Raw genomic sequence first — 21,138 nt, forward strand, 5'->3', positions numbered from 1 at the left:
AAGATACTCTTGGAGAAGGTCTATCATTACGGAATCAAAGGGCCTATAGGTAACTGGCTAAAATCATATCTTCAAGACAGGAAACAAAAGGTGGTTCTACATGGCTGCAACAAAGGATCTCCTAATCTAGTGGATTCTGAATGGGGCAAAATTCAGCATGGAGTTCCCCAGGGATCTGTCCTTGGACCCTTGCTGTTTTTAATATATGTTAATGATTTACCCCTGTCCATTAGTAAAAATTGTGAATTCACAATGTTTGCTGATGATACAAGCATTGTCGTTGATGGTCAGTCTACTGCTGATATGGAGACTGATGTTAATGATATACTCAGAGAAGTTACAGCTTGGTTTTCAATTAATTCTCTTTCAGTTAATATTAAAAAAAACTATTTTTATACAGTTCCACATAAAAATAAAACTCTAGAAAGTATAGTAATTGCTCATGACAACCAGGAACTAGAACAGGTGCAATCCACTAAATTCCTGAGGGTTCACATTGACAGTAGGCTCAACTGGGAACAGCATGTGTCCCTTACTCTAAAAAGGCTTTCATCAGCAACTTTTGCTCTAAGAATAATTACTCATTTTGGGGACATCAACATTTTAAAATCGTCTTACTTTGGGTACTTTCACTCATTAATGAGTTACGGAATAATATTCTGGGGTAATTCACCAGCCTCAAAAAAAATCTTAAATGCTCAGAAGAGAGCAGTCAGAATCATGTGTGGGGTTCCTCCACGAACCTCATGTAGAAAACTTTTTATACAGTTAGGTATTCTGACCACAACATGTCAGTACATATACTCTCTGATGAATGTAGTTAATAAAGACTATGCTCAGTATGAAACAAATTGTTCATACTATAACTACAATACTAGAGGTAAAGATGATCTACATGTTGAACTAAAAAATTTAACACTTGTACAGAATGGAGTAAAGTATGCGGCTATAAAGACTTTTAATGCATTGCCTAATTATATTAAATGTACAATAGAAAATGAAACGCTGTTCAAAGGTATGTTAAAAAAATACCTGCTCGACCATCCACTGTACTCGTTAGATGAATTCTTTTCCAGAAGTAATGCCCTCCCTTAATAATAGATGTATTTAGTCTCTTAGTTATTAGATGGATGATACAATATTATGTTAATGTTATAGTGTTAATGTTATAGTTATAATGTTATGTTGAGAATTGCTATACTAGTTTAATGACAGCTTGTAATATCTATATCATTGAATTATATTACTATTCTGTAGCATTAATTGTATTTGTACAATTGTATTGACATGTTCCACATCCAGGCGAATCACTCGCATGTACGGATCTATGGAATACGCATATCAAATAAAAAATAAAAACAACCCGCACTGGACACCTCAAAAGGCAGAACATTGGGAATTATTGTAGATGTAGCTAAATGGAATATCTGAAGGGAGGTAACAAAATAATGTGTACTAGGATGGGACAAACCTGCCCAAGTCCTCTACAAAGGATACCAAGGGTCTAAATAATGTTTTGATAACATTTTGTATTTAAAAATATTTGTGTGTATAAATTGTTCATGTTGATGTAAATTTGACAATTTAAGAAATGGTCATGCTTAGGAACAATGTAAGAAATAGGTGTTATGTAAAAGCCAGTGTGCTTTTGTTTGAAACTAAAATAGCTGTGGGGAGTGGAAAAGGTGCGAAAGGCGAATTGGCGTGCTACCTTGAGCAAGTGTGGGAAGTAAGTCACACAGTCTGTAGGCAGCAGTGATTGAGGTAACTCCTTTGTGGAGCAGAAGCTTTGCCTGCAAATTTTCATAAAAATGCCTTGGTTGAAGACTGCAAACAGCTTACAGCATAGCTGCGAGTTGTTGAGCTACTGTATGTAAAACTGAATGAAGCCAAGAAGAGAAATTGAGCCCATACAGCAAGAAACTTGCAGGCCATAGTGTGGGTAGTGTAGCCGTCATAACTGTTCGCCAAACCCAAGCCTATAGCCACCAGATAAGATTTTTTTCTATTTTTACCTTTGTACAGCATGAACCATTAATTTAAACTGTGATTTAATAATCATTCTTGAAATTTACGGAAACTGGCTCACCCTGTCATTTCATCCTAATCATACATCTGTATAGGGTTCCTTCCTGGTGTTTGATTGATCCGAGTGTCCTGTTTTACAGACTTATGAAGTGCCAAGTTAATATAAAGAGGAACCATTTAAATTGCTTTAGTGTAAATAATAAAAATGTTTTCTTAACTATTGCAAAGTGTTATAGTTTGCTTACATAAAATTCAATCAGAGTGAAGTGCCAAGTTAATATAAAGAGGCACCATTTAAATTGCTTTAGTGTAAATAATAAAAATGTTTTCTTAACTATTGCAAAGTGTTATAGTTTGCTTACATAAAATTCAATCAGAGTGAAGCCAAGTTACTAGAACCTGTTAGATGGCTATACAGAATTAGTTCAAAGAATAATAGCTTTTGAAAGTAAATTCCACCAAGAAAGAGGTTTTCTTTAAGTGAAATGTTCAGTTAAAAAGTGTGTGCTTTAGTGTCTAAGTATTTAAGTTTCTTGATTATGGAAAGTGCTTTTCTAAAGGTTGTTCCCCCCATCCCCGGCTAATTTTTTTTACCTTCCTTGAAGTTATCTACTGGGCTTTTTCTTTTTTTAAATCATAATGTATAAAGATGTAGCCCAAAATTGTTTAAGTGGGGTAATTTATTCGAAGAGCCAAACTAAACAGTAGCAAGAAAGTAGGCAAAATTCACATTTCTGCTTCTCCAATACTTCACTATTTCATTGCCAGGATAGGTTGGTGACCACTAAGTACATGTTTTAAACCACTAAATGAACTTGGAAATGAGTTGTTCTAGCTTCAGTATATTATTATTCATACTGTGTTTCTATCTAGCCACTGGGTAAGATCTTAGGAAAAGAAGTGAATAGTCCAATTTACTTATCCATTAGACGCAACACACGGTAAATCCTGTAAGAAGGATAACTCTATTGATTATCTTTTCCTATAAACAGGACTATCCGTCCACAGTGTATTTTATTTGGAAACTAAACTAAATTTTAGTAAGAGGGTTATACGTGGCAACATAGAGACAGGGTTTCTGTTATTTACATAAAAGCATACTAATATCATAATGGTAGTGTTACAAGGTCCTATTAATGTGTGGTCATTACATTTGTTAAATGTCTCACCACATTCCTATTGAAACTATTTACTCTTCTTGTAAATAACACCTATGACAAATTTATACAAATGTCCACTAAGACTTTGCTCGTCAACTTTCATTTAGGTAACAGCGATCTTTTAGATGTATTTAAATCAGTACTGTTAAGAAATACTGACTAGCTTTATTTTCAAGAATCTCAAGTTTAAGTTATACATACTGTTATCCTCCAATAAGAATCATTGGCCGATTCTTCATCTTTGACGGGTTCAGCATGCCTGCAATGCAAAACATTACCTTTTGTATTAACACATGAAATCCAATTTTTAAATTTAATAAATGCTTATACAAACATAAAGTTTCTTCAAAAAATGTATTTCTGACAACTTCCTGTCACAGATAATTTTCACTGAATGTTTCAACCCAGTTATATTGCTGATGAGAAGCAAATGTTGATCTTTTCCCTCTCTTCCTTCACCATCTCCTGTTTTGTTCACCTTGACATATTTCTACCAAAAAGACTACCCCAATGGATCCACTGCTTATATTTAACACACAGTAAATTCAGTGCAAATATTTCCTTAACACAGGATGTGCATTGACGAGCTTGAATTAATCAGAAAAATATAAACAGCTACTAACCATTCCACAGCTCTTACAAAATACTTGCATTAAGTAATCATCAAAGCTACTTTTTGTACAGCAAGAGGACTAACAGTCAAAATGGTGCTATATGCTACAGGCAGTGCAATACAATTTATTTTACTCATTGCTACAGCAATAAATGTACTTATAAAAATATTCAGACTTAGACTATAATCAAATACAAGAGAGAGAAAATATTCTAACTAAAGAGATATAGCAGCCATAGGCAGAAACAAATAAAAAAACTGATACTAATCTTAGCTTTGAAGACCAAAAGTTTCTTCATCTGGAAAATGTAAAAAGAGAAATGAGACTGTTCAAGAATTAAGGATGAAAATTCAGGATCTTGAGTCAAGGAAGATGGATGGTTAAATGAATGAAAAAACTAGACTGGACATGATGAAATTGAGTTCAAAAGAGCAGCAGATGATGTAATTTTAAATGCTGAGAAATAAGATCTCTTCAAGAGGAGCCACCAAAAGGTCAAATAAGTGAAAAACAAGCTGAAAATACCGGTAAATGGGCTAAAATGGCGGCAAATAGATAAACGAAACAGAAAGATAGTGCTGAAGAACAGGCAACCAAACAACAACAACAACAACAACAATAACAATAACAGCACATTGTAGCAATATATAATAGCAGTCCCACAACATCTGGAGGACGATTTTCCACTAACAGAACAATAAATTCATGAAGCCATCAAATCATTCCAAAACTTCAAAGCAACAAATGAAGACTCCACTACAGCAAAATTATTGAAATAGTCAGAACACACAAATGATCTACAACTGCTGTTTGAGAACATTTGGAAAGCTGAAGAGATTATTGAAAGCATTAATCCACAGCTATGAAAAAAAGGGGACACACAAAATGTCAACAATTGCAGAGATGCCTGACTTCTGCCAGTGGTATACAAAATATTATCAAAAATTCTCTGGACAGAGTTGTAGAAACTTTAGACAAATAACTGGGAGAATCTCAAGGAGCTCTAGAAAGGGAAGACCCTGCACAGAACAGATGTTTATTAGAAAATTGATAATTCTCCACAGACTGTTAATCACCAAACCATTAATAGTATCACATATTGGTTTCAAGAAAACATTTGATTTGGTAGGCAGAGAAATTATGGGTAAAAATCATCAAAGAATTTTGTGTTAAAGCAAACATAATCCTCAAAACACTAGCAAATAGGGTGACTGAAGCTAAATTTATGGGAGAAGTATCTCAACCATTTGAAATAAAAACTGGTGTTAGACAAGGGGACAGTTTATCACCTTTACTGTAACACTACATTCTAGAAAAAATAGAAAGTTATTGGAATTTGGAGAAAAAAAATCACAAAATTGAACCAATAGTTTTAGGACGAAAAACAAATGGAATTAAGGTAAACTGCCTGGCTTCTGCAGATGATTCTGATATACTTTCAAAAAATCTGACAGACAGTTATTAAAAGAAATCTTTTGGAAGAAATAGCAAAGAGAGCTGGTCCCAAAATTTCAGCCGAAAAAACAACATTGATGACAATTTCAAACAATGCATCAACATTCTTAGAAAAACAAAAATGTAAAATAGCATTAGTAAGTAAATTTAAATATATTGGACAAACTGTACAACAAAATGGACTAGAAGAATTAACAGTAGATGCAAGAGTCAGCAAACTGGAGAGAGCAAATCGTTTGACAAAGGATATTTACAACAAGAAATGTACAACTAAAAAAAACAAATTTAAACACTATCCCACAGTGGTATGACCAGGATGTTTACATGGATGAGGATGCCTAATGATGAACTATAAGCTGGACAGAACACAGGTTCCACAAAGGAGCATTATTAGAAAATAATGGTTGCAATACAAGCTACAGATGGCTGGAAAATGAGAAGTAATGAGGAGATCTACAAAAATTTTGAGAAAATATCAGAAGTAATGGCTAAAAGAAGATTAATCTTTTTTTAGAGACCTCTACTGAATGAGTAGTTCTGGAAGAAGGAATCAATGATAGCATGGATTACAGAAATAAGAAAGAAACAACATCAAACAATCAGAAATAATAGAAAGAAACCTTTTTACAGATAACATACTGAATGTAAAAGGATCATCACCTCTCCAAGATCAAAATTAATTTCATCCCTCTCAATAAGACTGTGAAAACCGGAAATAAATTTCATAAATATGATACTGCGAAGCTCAAAATCAATCAAAACGTAATGGAACAATGCCACCAGTAACTGACAGTTGAATCCCATAAATGGGCAGACATTGCCTCCATGATCCAACAAGCAGCTAATACTACAATCCTGACAGCTAAAAAGAGGAATCATACATGGTGGAATGAGGTTTGTGGTGAGGTGGTGGCCCAAACAGCAAGTGCATGGAAGTAGTGGAACTCTACCAGGAGACCTGATGATTTTGATGTATTCCATGAAGTTCAAAAATATGCAGCCAGAACTCTACTGCATGAGAAACAGCAGTTAGAACAGATCGATCAGCGTTTCCAGATAAACAATGTCAGAGACTTCTATCAGACGTTCAAATCGAATTTGAAAGGATACCAAGCCCCTAGTTTTTGTTTTAGAGACGAAAATGGAAAGCTCAGTGTTGTGTACATAGTTCCGCGTATTCAGCGCGTACACAAATTTCCCACTAGAGTGCGCCCCGCTAAGCACAACAGCGCAGGCGCAGCACTCGTCCATCTCCCCACTACGAGATGGCGCTGCCATAGAGACGGACCAAATTCTGCTTCCGCCGATCCGCGTATTAATATGTAACTCAGCCAATGAGATTGCTGCTAACATAGAACACTTTCTCCTCGCGCATCACACTCACGCAGTGATACACGAACGTGCGAGGTATTATAACGGGTGTAAAGACCTTCGATCAGTCAGTCTGCATTTGTCTGCACCAGTCTGCATTAGTCTGTACCAGTCTGCATTAGTCTGTACCAGTCTGTACGAGTTCTACAATTTTCTGTGCCAGTCCATAGTCAAGATCCAGTCTGCGCCTAATAAGATTACCATATTCCTGTACATAGCCATGAAGATAAATGTATAGACACTTTTGTCAAGTATCCGAGATATATGTAAGAATAAGATTAACGTACCAATACCAAAGGAACTTCAGATTGTCAATTGTAAATAGCATCCAGAACCAAGTTAAATAATTTTTATATTTGTTATTATTTTAATAAATGTGTGTGAAAATTAATCAAGTTCTATTTAAAGTTGGTCACCATCAATCTGCTACTCTAAGTGTGCAAGTGGCATTTCTATCGTCTGACCTAATGGCAGAAGATAAACATGCCATGATAAGACCACGAGACATATTGCTGACACTCGCTTACTTCGTTAGAGCAACAAGTCAAATAATCTGATGGTGTGTGTACTGAAGGTCTTACAGTACGCACACCACACTCGGCCTGACCAACAAAGAGAACTGCAAGATAATGTCTCGTTACTTTGAAAACCTACTTAATTGTGATGAACCGAAAGAAAGATTCCCTGTATGTGCCCCAATCCACAAACTACCCCTCATCTCCATCTAGTAAAGAGGAGACCAAAGAGATCATCAACAACTTTAAGAATAATAAGGCAGCTGGAGAGGATTCAATAGTGGTGGAACTACTGAAGCTGGCAAATAATGAAACTCTAGATATACTAGTCCAACTTTTTGAGGAGATCTGGAGAGCTGGGATGATACCAACTGAATGGCAGTCAGCTTTAATCCATTGTATACACAAAAAAGGTGATAAATAGAATGTCAATAACTATAAGGGTACCTCATTAGTATCTGTTCCATATAAGATTCTCTCCAAAGTGATACAGAATAGAATAGAAGATCATTGTAACCAACTGATTGGGGACTATCAAGCTGGTTTCCGAAAGGGCGATTCTTGCACAGAACAGATCTTTAACTTGAAGAACATGATCAGGTACAAAAAAAATTGGAAAAATAACTATGTGGTCATATTTGTTGATTTTCAGAAAGTATATGACTCCATCGACTGACAGGCAGTAATGAATATTTTGGAAAAGTTTGGGGTGGATAATACATCAAGAAAGCTGATCAAACAAACTCTTACTAACACAGTGTCAAAAATTAAATTTATGGGTGAGGTATCTGAACCTTTTCAATTGTGCCTTGGAAAAGGTCATTCAAGAGTGGAGAAAGTTATTAGCCCAAGGAGAAACAAATGAAGAGTGGTTCAGACTTGGTCCTAAGAACAAAGGGGTGTGCATTGGCTGCTTAGATTTTGCGGCTGACCTAGCCATTTTTGCTAACAACATAGAGTCAGCAGTCAACAAGATAAATAGGCTGTCAGAAATTGCTGAAAAAAGTTAGACTCCAGATCTCTATTCAAAAGACAAAACATATGACAAACATCTGTGATGGACCTGAATGGATGATAACCAACCTGGGAAAAAATTGGATGAGTTAAGAATTTCAGGTATCTCGGTGAAGTCATCCACCTGGAGAATGGATTAAAAGAAGAAGCAATTGTCGGGATGAGGAAGTTAGACCAAGCATACCAACTGACAAAGAATACTTATAACAAAAAGTCTATGAGTATATGGGCCAAGTTCCAACATTATAATACAGTTGTAAAATCTTTGAACACGAATAGACAAGGTAAGCTGAGCGGCTGGAAAAGCGTGAGTGTAGGATATTAAGGAAAATCCTAAGGTAATAGATGGGTCGATGGACAATGGCGAATGAGAGCAAATGAGGACTCGTGCAGCAAGACAGAACCTATCACAGCATCCATTACGAAGAAATGATTGTTATTTTATGGTATCTCATGAAAATGGACGGTGATCGACTAACAAAAAGAATATGGAGTTTTATCCCATCTAAGAAAACGAGGCCGAGATGGTTCAAAGAATGTGAAAAAGATCTTAAGCAGATTGGTATCTCAGAGAGAAATTCCTGAAAGGAACAAATTTAGAAGATTGGTGACCAACTACCAAGGTTTTAACATGGCATCAACATCCGAAAGACAGTGAGGACCATTATCTGAAGAGCATAAAAAGGCACTTCTTGCAGGGGCTCAGAAGATACTGGCAGGAAGTCAAAGCTGGAGCAAGAACAAGACCTGGACACTAGAGTGAAGTCGGTTGTTACCACGCAGTCCGTAGAGACTCACCTCAATAAAAAAAATAAGTAAATAAAAATAAAAGGCTTTCAATGCAGAAGAAATAGGGGATTGAGAACAACACGAATAGAATAAAGGGGGAAAAACATGTGGAGGAGATGGACGAGTACTGGAAAAACAGGAGACGACAAGGGAAGAAGAAGAAGTGAAGTTATTACATGATGAGAGATGGTGATTGGATTTGATTTGATTCAGTTTTCATTACATACACCGAAAAAATGAGATGATTCTCGAGAGTGTGGAACATGTCAGAATGTATAACACAAAACATTTTAATATAATGAATACTACCCTGATCATTTGTCATGAGATTGTCAAAATAGGTGAATACAATACAATAAACTGGAAAAGCTAATATTTACAGAATTAATATGCTGTCAGAATGAAACATTGTTATGCACTATTAATAAATTTATCATACACAAAATACCTAATTTTGACTGTTGCAACCAAGTGCTGTCAAAACTTATATCTAACATATTTTTACTTAAGCTGGCCTAACAGTCTCTGTTAGGATATTCATCTATAGAGTAGAAGGCATTGCCTATCAAAAAGTCATTCAAACTCTGTTTAAACTGTGCTTTATCTGAAACCAAGTTTTTAATGGTTGCTGGTAATTTATTGAAAATGTGTGTTCCTGAATATTGGACCCCCTTTTGGACCAACATAAGTGATTTTAGGTCTTTATGTAGATTTTTCTTATTCCTAGTATTGATAATATGTATTGAGCTACTTGTTGGAAATATAGATATATAACTTGCAACAAATTTCATTAAGGAGTAAGTATACTGAGAAGCAATGGTTGGAATTCAAAGTTCCTCGAATAGGTTCTACACGATGTTCTTCAAAGACTGGTCCCAGATACTCCATTGCACCATTCACCGAACCTGATAACCCCGAGCCGTCAGTAACAAAAATTAAGTCTTGCTTAAGAGATTTACAACACTACATGCACTTGTTACCAAAGTCTCATTTACTTTTAGAGCTATCTGTTCCACTTCCTTTTTGGCCCCACTTCTCTCTGTCTTCACTATATCTGAAACAGTTCTTATTTTGTTGCCCGATACAATTATCATTTTCTCTTAATAAAGCTACTTCGATTTCTGGATTACTTGATTCAATATTTTGCAGTATTCTTTGTAATGCATTACTATTCTAATATCAGAAACGTTCCTAGATAGTAGATACAGTCTCCTTTTTGCCCCACATGATATCTTTATTCCTTGTATAGTCCATGGTTTATCTTTTGACTTCTGTGTGATCTGAGTTACCTTTAGGGGAAAACAATTTTCAAAAGAGGAGGTAACTTTATTAATAAATGCTTTGCATTTTCCATTTGAGTCAGGTAAACATCTCTCCAGTTCATGTCTTTGAGCAATTTCCTGAATTCCTCAATTTCTGGCTTATTTATTATCCTCCTGTACTCAGATTTAATATTTTTTTTATTCTGACAAGTTTCAACATTTAACACAAGATGCTGCACGTCGTGATCAGATAGTCCATTTACTATTGGTTTTGTGATATGACGTCTTTCCCCTAGATTTGTTCATAAAGATATTATCAATAGCAGTCTCAGAGCATTTACATATCCTAGCTGCAAAGTTCACAATAGGAACTAAATTGAATGATAATGTTAAAAACACCAGCAACCTTCTTTTGTTTTTTACACAAGCTATTCCTTTCGCTTTGTGAAATGAAGCACTGCCTAGTTACAAAACACAGGACTACTATGACAAGGTGAAATGTTCTCAGAGTGCTACATGTATGATAGTAAATGTAATCAGCACTATAGTTGTTTTCTGAGTAGTTATGCTGTGTGTGTTTCATTCAATCAGATGAAATGGAATAAAATCATCAATTTATTTATTTGGGCTCTTTATCACCAAGATACATTCAATGTTGGTTGAGGTTTATCTCTTGAATTCACTCCAGTGTAGATTGTCAAAATTTTATCAGTTGTCAATGTACTTGTAACACAGTTTCCGAATTTACTGCCATCCAGGAAAGTATCGCACTCAAATTATTCTCAGAGACTGAGAGATGGCTGAAACCGAGAGCAGAAAGCTCTGACATATTTAGTGATTAATGGAATATATATCAGAAAGGCAGGTTAGACACTGTAGGAGAGGGAGTGTCCATTGTCTCTATTGAGGTCAAAGCTGATTGTGACAGTGAAGTTATCTGGTTGCGTATAACAAGTCTAGGTGAAATCACGTTAATTAATGGATAATCAGCCACCCAGTTCTGCTATGACAGTTTTGGAGCCATTCACAGAAAGTCTACAGACAGTAGCACGTAAATACCTAGATCATGCAATACTAGTTGGAGGTGAATTTAGCCTACTGAGTATAGATGGTAGCCTATGGCTTCATTGCAGGGGGTGCAGTCAATCTTGTGAAGCACTTTTGAATGTGGTTTTCAAAAATTGTCTTGAGCACCTAGTTTGCCATGCCACATGCAATGGAAATATCTTAGACCTTGTAGTTACAAACAGGCCAGATATCATCAATGACTTCAGCATAGAGATGGGGATTAATAATCATGATAACATCATAACAACTAAGGTTACAAAAATTAATAAATCAGTCAAGAAGGCTAGGAAAATGTTCATGCCAGAAAGAGCAGATAAGCAGATGTTAGCATCTCACTTAGACAGAACTGACGTCACTTAGTTCCATTAAGATGGACGTAGAGAGATTATGGTCAAAGCTTAAACAGATCGTGAATTGCACTCTCAACAAGTTTGTACCTAGTAAACGAATTAAGGATGCAAAAGAGCCACTGCGGTTTAACAATGAAATTTGGAAAATACTGAGGAAGGAAAAGCTATTGCACTCTTGGTTCAAAAGAGAATGCCAAATGGCAACAAGGAAAGGTTACTACCACTGTCATACCTCAGCAAAAGATCTGGCTGAGAAGCAGGGGAATTTATTGTCCTATGTAAAATCACTAAGTGAGTCAAAGAATTCCATCAAGTCACTTGACCAGTCTGGTGTGGCAGTAGGAGATAAATGTTTTAAATTTTGCATTTAAGAAATCATTCATGCAAGAGAATCATATAAACATACCGTCATTTGACAATAGCACAAAGACACCTAACAACAATCACCACAAGAGGCCAGCACTAGCACAAGTTGTTCACATGATATTCGTTGGACTGTTGCCTGTAAACCCGTCCCATGTCAGTGCTCTTGGAAGAGAGCTGTGGCAGTGACATGGCTCTGCTGTTGTTCCTGTGCAGTGATCTGCAAAGACGCGACGGTACGGGACGGGGGGTCGGGTCGAGATTCAAGCAGTGATTAAGTACTTCATAAAGAAAGGTATGAAAGTGAAGGACATTCATGCCGATTTCCAGAAAACACCAGGGGACTCTGCTCCTTTGTCTTCAACTGTTGCCAAGTGGATAAATGAATTTCAATTTGGTCAGGAGAGCTTAGATGATGATCGTCCATGAATAGGTCAGCCAAAACGTGTCACTACTCTAGAAATCATTGCAAAAGTCCGCATAATGATCAAGGAGGATCACCAATTTAGAGTGCATGAAATTGCTCACGCTTGCCAGATGTCATCTGAAAGGTATTCACAAGATGGGTGCCGCGACTCTTGACGCTGTGTCAAAAACGCATGAGAATGGACATATCACAACAATGTTTGGCCTGTTTTAGGAGAAACAAACAAGATCTTTTGTGCTGGTTTGTGACCACGAGGAAACTTTGGTTTACTACTATACCCCAGAGACAAAGCAACAATCAAGGCAGTGGAAACATGCTGAATCTCCGCCGCCAAACTCCTTCAGCGGGGAAGGACATGGCGTCAGTGTTCTGGGATGCGCCACCAAATTCCTTCAGCGGGGAAGGGCATGGCATCAGTGTTCTGGGATGAGAAGTGGATTCTGTTTGTACATTATCTCCCCACTGGGCAAACAATTACTGGAGAATACTATGCTAACCTTCTGGACAAATTGCAACAAATGATATGCGAAAAAGGCCAGGTTTAATAAGGAAGAAAGTCGTCTAGCATCAAGCAAATGCACGCTCGCATGCATGTACCATCGCCATGGTAAAATTACACAAACTAAGGTATGAATTGTTGCCACACGTGCCTCTTCCCTAAACTTAAAATTTTTCTTTGTGGATGAAGATTCACTTAAACGAAGAATTGATAGCCTGAGTTGACAACTATTTTATAGGCCTGGAGGAAAATCATTGTCGAGATGGGATCGAAGTATTGGAACACTGTTGGACCAAGTGAATTAATCTACAAGCAGGGTACATTGAAAAACAAAAAAGTTTCAGTGACATAAGTACATTTTTTCTATTCTGTTTCAAGAACTTTTCAAACCACCCTCGTAAGCATCCCCGACGCCTGAAATAATTAAAAACAAATAAGTCGCCAGTTGCAGATGGAATCTCAATTTGGTTTTACAAAGAGTGCTATATGGCACTGGACCCTTACTTAGCTTGTATTTATTGTGAATCTCTCACCCAGCAGAAAGACCTAGCAACTGGGGAAAAAAATACAGAGGCGTCTCCTGTATATACGAAGGGCGAAAGAACAGACCCGCGAAATTACAGACCAATACCCGTAACATCAGTTTGCTGCAGAATTCTTGAACATATTCTGGGTTTGAATCTAATCAGTTTCATAGAGACCAATAAGTTTATGTCCACAAATCAGTACAAAGCATCGCTCATGGCCAACTCAGCATGCCCTTTTGTCATACGACGTCTGTTCAAAAAATTCCAAAACTTTGTCCACAAAATTTTCTATGCTTATCTTTTAATTACTATGGATTGTCTCCTTCGAAATACTCTCCTCCACAATTGATACACTGCTCCCCATATCATTTCCACTTCCAGGAGCAGTCTTGACACACCTCTTGCTGGGTCGCATAAAGTGCCGTCTGCGAATTTTCTTTTATCTCATCTACCATTGCAGAACTTCATCCTTTTCAACTTTGGAAATAAAAAGAAGTCTGCAGGGGTCATACTATTCTCGCAAGGAACATCTCATTCTCATTTGTGAGATCCAAAAGTTTTTTTGGTCTTGACTCATGAGCCGTGGAATGAACTTGGCGGCAACACAATGCATTCCAAGATGCTGTGTCATTTCATAACATGATCCAATTGAAATGTTACATTCTTCTACAATCTCTCAGACAGTGTATCTTCGACTGCCACACACAATTTCTTTGACGTTCCTGACACAAGCGTCATCAGGGGACATCTAAGAGCGTCCTGAACAAGGATTATTTTTGACTTTTGTAAAGCCATTTTAAAACGTGTGAATAATACATAACACCAAGTATGGCTTAAGCACTCATCGCTATAGGCTCCCTGCATCATTTGGTGTGTCTGTGTAAAGGTTTTCTTGAGTTTCACGCAAAATTTAATGCAGATGCATTGCTCCTCTAACTTTGCCATCACAAAATTCACAAACCCAGATTCCATATTTCTTGATTTCCGAGAAGCATTTGACATAGTGCCTCACTGCAGACTTTTAACAAAGGTACAAGCACATGGAATAGGTTCCCAGACATGTGAGTGGCTCAAAGACTTCTGAAGTAATAGAACCCACTACATTATCCCGACGGTGAGTGTCCATCAGTGACTAGGGTATCATTAGGATCATTCCAGGGATGTGTGATAGGAGCGCTATTACTCATATTTTCTATGTGCATAACTGATCTGATGGACAAAGTGGACAGTAATCTGTGGTTGTTTGCTGATGATGTTGTGGTGTATGGAAGGTGTCATCGTTGAGTGATTTAGGAGGATAAAAGATGACTTGGGCAAAGTTCCCAGTTGGTGTGATAAATGACAGCTAACCCTAAATGTAGAAAAATATAAGTTACTGCAGATGAGTTGGAAAAACTAATCCATAATGCCAGAATCCAGCATTAGTAGTGTCATGAATGAAGTCACATTGTTTCAATATCTGGACATAACGTTGCAATGTGATATGAAATGGAACAAACTTGTGAGGGTCATGGTAGGGAGGGCGAATAATCATCTTTCGTTTGTTGGGTGGATTTTACTACAGTGTGGCTCAGCTGTGATGGACATCACATATAGGATACTAGTGTCTGGGATCCACAAGGGGTCAAATTAAAGCAGACATTGGGGTAATTCAGAGGCAGGATACTAGATTTGTTAACAGTAGGTCGAAACAACAACATACAAGTATTATGGAGATGTTTCTGGAACTCAAATGGGAATCCCTGGAGGGATTTTGAGGAACACTGTGCTGACTGCAGAACAATTCTGATTGCACCAACATACATTATGCGTGAGGACCACGAAGATAAGAGACGACAAATTAGGACTCATAGAGAGGCATATAGACATTCACTTTTTCCTCAATCGATTGGCAGATGGAACGGAAAAGGAACTGACTACAGTTGAAATAAAATTACTTGATAGTTGGCACTTCAAACGCCAATAAGAGTAGTCAGCGTCACACTTGAACTGTCTGCTGTTGCCAAACTCCACCAAAATTGGCCAGTCACTTCCAATTCCTGGTTCAGCATTCTTTCTTGATGTATTTGTATCCCGAATTACGAGCCCGACACTTTTATTATGTATTTCATGACACGCGATACCTACACCAAAAACAACACACATTAACAATGCTAATGAAAGACACACATTTCATTCATAGCACTAACCAAACACTACCGAATAACTCAGCACAAGGTGTAATTCAGTATCATACATATAGTTATCATATTCACAGAGATCATCTTACATTAGATAAGCTTTTCACTACATTGTGTGAAACTGAAATTTTTAAGGTTGCAGTTCATAGTTGCAACTGGGTCACTACATTCACATATATAAATACTTCATGCAGTGCTGTGGCATAGCACAATGGTTGGCAGATTAATCTAATGTGTAGCATGTCGTAGGTTTGAATCTCATCAATGTAGCAAAATTTTTATTTCTAAATCTAACCAAAAGAGTGTGATTATTATTTTCATTCAATTAATTGGTTTAAATGTATTTTTTTATTTTTAATACTTTGCTGCATCATTTTTCATCATTGTTTTGACTGTTCTATTTGGTCTTATTTTTCTTCCTGTCACTATTTCTTCATTTGGAATCTGCCTCAGTCATCTATAATCCACGAACAAGTGCCCACATGGACTGTTCACTGGTTTCTAACATGGCAGCATGTGCAGCTAGAGTAAGGATACTTACAGGTAACAAATGAAACGGAGAAATTTTAATTTGCTTTCAGCCCTGAAATTGAGTTTTTGTTGTCTTGAGTTTACCCTTAAGCGTTAGCTTTAATCGCCATGAACAAAGCGATCATGATATTAGTACTGCTGCAGACTGTTGACCACAATTTTCTCGGCTGGGTTAGGACACAAGTTTACAGTCAGGGATACAAAATGGGTCGTCTTCCCCAGTTCAGTCACTGGTCACTTTAAATCAATAGTCGACAGAGTATCCAACATTTCTGACATACCTTGCACCAGCCACTAGAAAAATTGCTCTGTGTTAAACGTTTAACATAATTTGTGAAGTGAGCCGCTTGTTTGTTGTCACCTGTAACCAAACGGTAGCTGGTAGCCAATGTGGCAACATTGTTGCGGCAAGTGATTGATGTCAACTATCAAGTAATTTTATTCAGACTATTGTAGTGAGACAGGGTACCTTCTGCCATGCACCATATGGTGGCTAGTGGAGTATGTATGTAGATGTGGAATCAGTCTTTCCTTCTCATCCCATCTGGAAAGTCTCCCCTGATCTGCAGTTCTGGGTAACTTTCTCAAAATCTACAATTTTTCCTAGACCTATACTTCACACCTCTTCCTTCCACTTCAACCCTTCTGCCTGAAGAATGAGCTACTGGCTCTGAAAGCTTGCCTAATTATAATCTTCTTTTATGTGTGTGTTCTGCCGCCACTTAGCAAGTAGATTGTTTATCTATCCAATTCAATTATCATGTAACCAAAAGCTGCATTTAACACACCAAGTCTCTTTTACCAATCACTTTTAATATGTCCTACAGAATGTACTGTCTAACCTGTCCTTTTTTGAGATTACTGTTTTGTTGTACTTTTCTACAGGCATCATCTTACTTATTAGGAGTCAGTTCCTTCATGTTGTTGTTGTTGTGGTCTTCAGTCCTGAGACTGGTTTGATGCAGCTCTCCATGCTACTCTATCCTGTGCAAGCTTCTTCATCTCCCAGTACCTACTGCAACCTACATCCTTCTGAATCTGCTTAGTGTATTCATCTCTTGGTCTCCCTCTACGATTTTTACCCTCCACGCTGCCCTCCAATGCTAAATTTGTGATCCCTTGATGCCTCAAAACATGTCCTACCAACCGATCTCTTCTTCTAGTCAAGTTGTAGAGCTGCATGTACTCGGGAAAAATTACGGCTGTAGTTTCCCCTTGCTTTCAGCCGTTCGCAGTACCAGCACAGCAAGGCCGTTTTGGTTAATGTTACAAGGCCAGATCAGTCAATCATCCAGACTGTTGCCCCTGCAACTACTGAAAAGGCTGCTGCCCCTCTTCAGGAACCACATGTTTGTCTGGCCTCTCAACAGATACCCCTCCGTTGTGGTTGCACCTACGGTACGGCCATCTGTCTCGCTGAGGCACGCAAGCCTCCCCACCAATGGCAAGGTCCATGGTTCATGGGGGGAGTTCCTTCATAGTCAACAGTTAAGGAATGGGTGGCTGAATTCATATGTAGCATATGTCTCTGTAAGATGACTCATGAACAACTTCCTAGAATTACAATCAAATATGAAAATGCTGAGAAAGAACACAGTGTGTTATTGCAAGATCAGTAATTAAAAAGATGTGCAAAACATTTGATGCCGTGGCCATACCAGAAAGTGAGTGGCATGTCTGTTGAAGCCTGACTACAACCTAATGTGAAAAACAATTTGGGACAATCTGACACACAACTGATTCTATGCACCAATCTGTTCCCGTGGATGAAATGAAACAGCAGTTGCACAAAAATAGCCAAGGTGACTTAATCGGAGAGAAAGAGTGGTCATTGTTTTCTAGGATGCAAAAGGGATTTCTATTTTAGATTAGCTTGCAAGACTGAAACAATACCTCACAAATACAATGCAAGTATTCTGACTCAAGTGGATGAAAAAATATGGAGCCAAGACCCAGGGGGAAAAAAAAAGTTTATTGTCAGTGAAATGCATACGGTCACAAAGGCACTTTCACAATAGGAAAACTGGGAGTTTCAAGTGTGAAGTCTTCAAATATCTATTCCATTCTCCAATTTTTTCACATTCTGACTTTAGCTTCTTCTTCTTTTCTTTTTGTATGAATGATTCACTTAAGACTACATGCGTCACAGCTCAAAACCGTTTTGTGAGTCAACAACTGGATATGTTTTCACTGGTCTGTCTCTTGTAACTCCGTTGGACATGGAGGTAGCAAATGAGGATGTAGGATGTCCATGACATACTGCTGTGCTGTCAGAGTGACCTGAAGTCATATCCGATGCTGCCCCACACGCCCTCTCCCTATGTCATTGTCATACTCACTGACAACTGTCATCGCGGGTCTTGCAGAATGTCTCACTGCTGGTCACATGACAGGTGCAGGTGTGAAAGGGTTACAATGTGCTCGGCGTACATTACAGCAATTCTCCCATGGGCTCGTCAGACACGGTAAACCGGAAGCTTGCTGACAAGCACACCACCCTTACGTTCCCAAGCAGTCCAACATGGGGCCACTACCACATCTGAATGACTCACAAATCTGCATATTGCATAATTCAATCAGCCTGGCAAATGGAGACACCCAATTAGGCCCCTTCAAATTTTGTTGCGTGCTGATAATGCTGACTCACAGAAGTACAGGGCATCTGTGTCCTTCACAGGGATCACTCAACATCTTACACTCTTCACATCTCTTATAGCTCCTACCATTCTTGGTAACAATCCGAGACACAAACAAAGCTAATGCAATCTGGTGGCCTTTGTATCCATTTCAGAGAGTTGCGACTCTCATAATTTACCACTGGTATGCACACTCGTGAAACTACGTTGCTTCAGGGAGCTTCCCTTTTTTTTCTTCAAGCTGTTTAGTTCTTTGAATCCATTTTTCTTGTAGCTCAGAATAATTATTTTATTGTGTAGCAAACTTACAGACTAGCATTCTGGTCTGAGCTGTCGGAGTTGGCGGTCATGTGTGTGTGAGGTGTGCTTGCTTGTGTGAATGAATGGTGTGTATTTCTATTTCTTTTTCTGATGAAGGTTGTGGCCAAAAGCTTATGTGTAAGTGTCTTAACTGTGCCTGTCTGCATTTTAACGTGCCATCTTTATGGTAATTAGCACTCTATCTTTTCCTACGCTGCTGATATTCCAACCTGGAGTTTCCATTGTTTGAACTTACGGTCTACTGTTTTATGTTGCAGTGCACTTCTACAAGTGTAATACACAAATGTTGCCTTAGGAAAGAGTCACAATAACATCCATGTCTGCCTTTTGCTATTTTTTACGAAATAGCACATCACACTCGAAATTTAACTTAGCCAATGAAATAAGTTTGAAGATTTATTGTGTGTAAGAGACACGAGGGCCCACTGTGTGGGAAATGTGGGAAGTTCTGTGCAGAGATGGAGTTATCCACAGACGCAGTAAGTCTTGGGAGCTATACGGGTGTTTAAACATCGACACCTGCTGGGATGAGGGGCCACTTACTCTGAGGTGGCGCTGTGCCAGCAACGAGCTCGACCCATTGATTAGCACCACAGATGACAATGAGCAACCAGCTGCTTCTCTGTGCAGAGATATAAAATTTATCGATTTTGGACATCGGGTGACAATCTGTCACATGGAGAACAATGTTTACTCTGGCAATTTTAACACTAATCTAGTGTTCTGCAACATATTAATGTGAAATGTTGTCTATGATGTTGAAGCGTGTAAGTTAAACTGATATCTGAGAATTTGTTGTTTTTGTGGCATTATCTGGAAAATGGCCTCTCTTGCAGCTCCAAGCATAAATGTCAAGTGAAGAAGAATAATTAGCACAGCACACTGGAACCGAGTAGGGATCCGGTTTACTGCTCGGCCACTAAATTACCATATCGTGAGTACACCAGAAGAGACGCTGTACACACTTGCATATACTACATACACAAGTACAAGCATCGATCAAGCTACTGCGAAACTGCACTCTGTGTGACTCATCACTACATCAGAATACTGTAAATGTGGTGATTCCAATTTCTTAAGGTCTCTTCCTGTTTGTTTTCATCAGTAGGATCTTATTTTTCAAGTATGTGGGAATCCAATGAGCTGCCTGTTTGGATACATTCTTTCTGTATGTCCCACAAGTTGGATTCCTTGGAGACACATTGTAACAAGAGCTTTTAGGAATTTGCCTGGAGATTTCACACTGGGTTCTGTGTGATGTATCCCATCCTTTATTCTTGGACCTAAGATTTTTACTACAATTTTACATTCTTCTAATTCAGTTTGCTGTTTTCATGTCTTGTGTTGGACAAAGAGTCTCTCTCATGCATAAAGAAATTCTAATTTGATCACTGTTGTACAATGTTAGATTTTAGAGTTCCAGGAAAAATACTTTTAGTTAACTGAGAGACAGTTTGTACTTTCTGAAGTCTGGATTCTATGGCCTTCTTTTCATTATGATGTTCAGTGGTCTTTTTCACCAAATTATTTAAACTATTTAACACCGAATACTATGTCATTGCCTATATATAAGTTCACCCAGTGCCATTTTGGTATCAGCCAAGAATTTTTTCTCCAGGTGAAATTAGTAGTCCAATTTTCCTAGCTTGCTCCCTTAATATTTCAAATTGCTTTAGCATATCAGTGATGTCTTTGTCAATTAGTATTATGTCATCGGTATAGGTTACACAATATAATTCTATCTTTAAGTTTACGTTCTAGTCAGTGTAATAGTGCACCTGCTCTTCTCCATTATCTTACAATTTTCTTAGGGGCATAGTTGAATAGCAATGTGATATGCCATCCCATTTTCATATTCTTATGTCTGTCTTAAATTACACTGCTTGAAAAAAAGTGAGACACTCAGAAGGTGGGGAGAAAACAAATTGAAACATAGCTAATTTAGAGGGTATGTGATGTTATTTCAGTGATAACAAAACAGAGTCAAATTTACACAGAACTTATCAGTTTGAGCCCACTTATCAATAC

General features: G+C 37.8%; 1 protein-coding gene across 1 annotated transcript in view; it reads right to left on the minus strand.

Moving 5' to 3' along the window:
- LOC124605170 overlaps window positions 1-21,138 on the minus strand; it is a 102,223-nt gene that overhangs the window by 34,133 nt on the left and 46,952 nt on the right. The window contains exon 7 of the mRNA XM_047136681.1: window positions 3,394-3,447. Coding sequence (XP_046992637.1) covers window positions 3,394-3,447 — 54 coding nt within the window. The remainder of the gene's footprint in view (window positions 1-3,393; window positions 3,448-21,138) is intronic.

The sequence above is a fragment of the Schistocerca americana genome, chromosome 3 (assembly GCF_021461395.2).
Source record: "Schistocerca americana isolate TAMUIC-IGC-003095 chromosome 3, iqSchAmer2.1, whole genome shotgun sequence".
NCBI classification, from domain to species: Eukaryota; Metazoa; Arthropoda; class Insecta; order Orthoptera; family Acrididae; genus Schistocerca; species Schistocerca americana.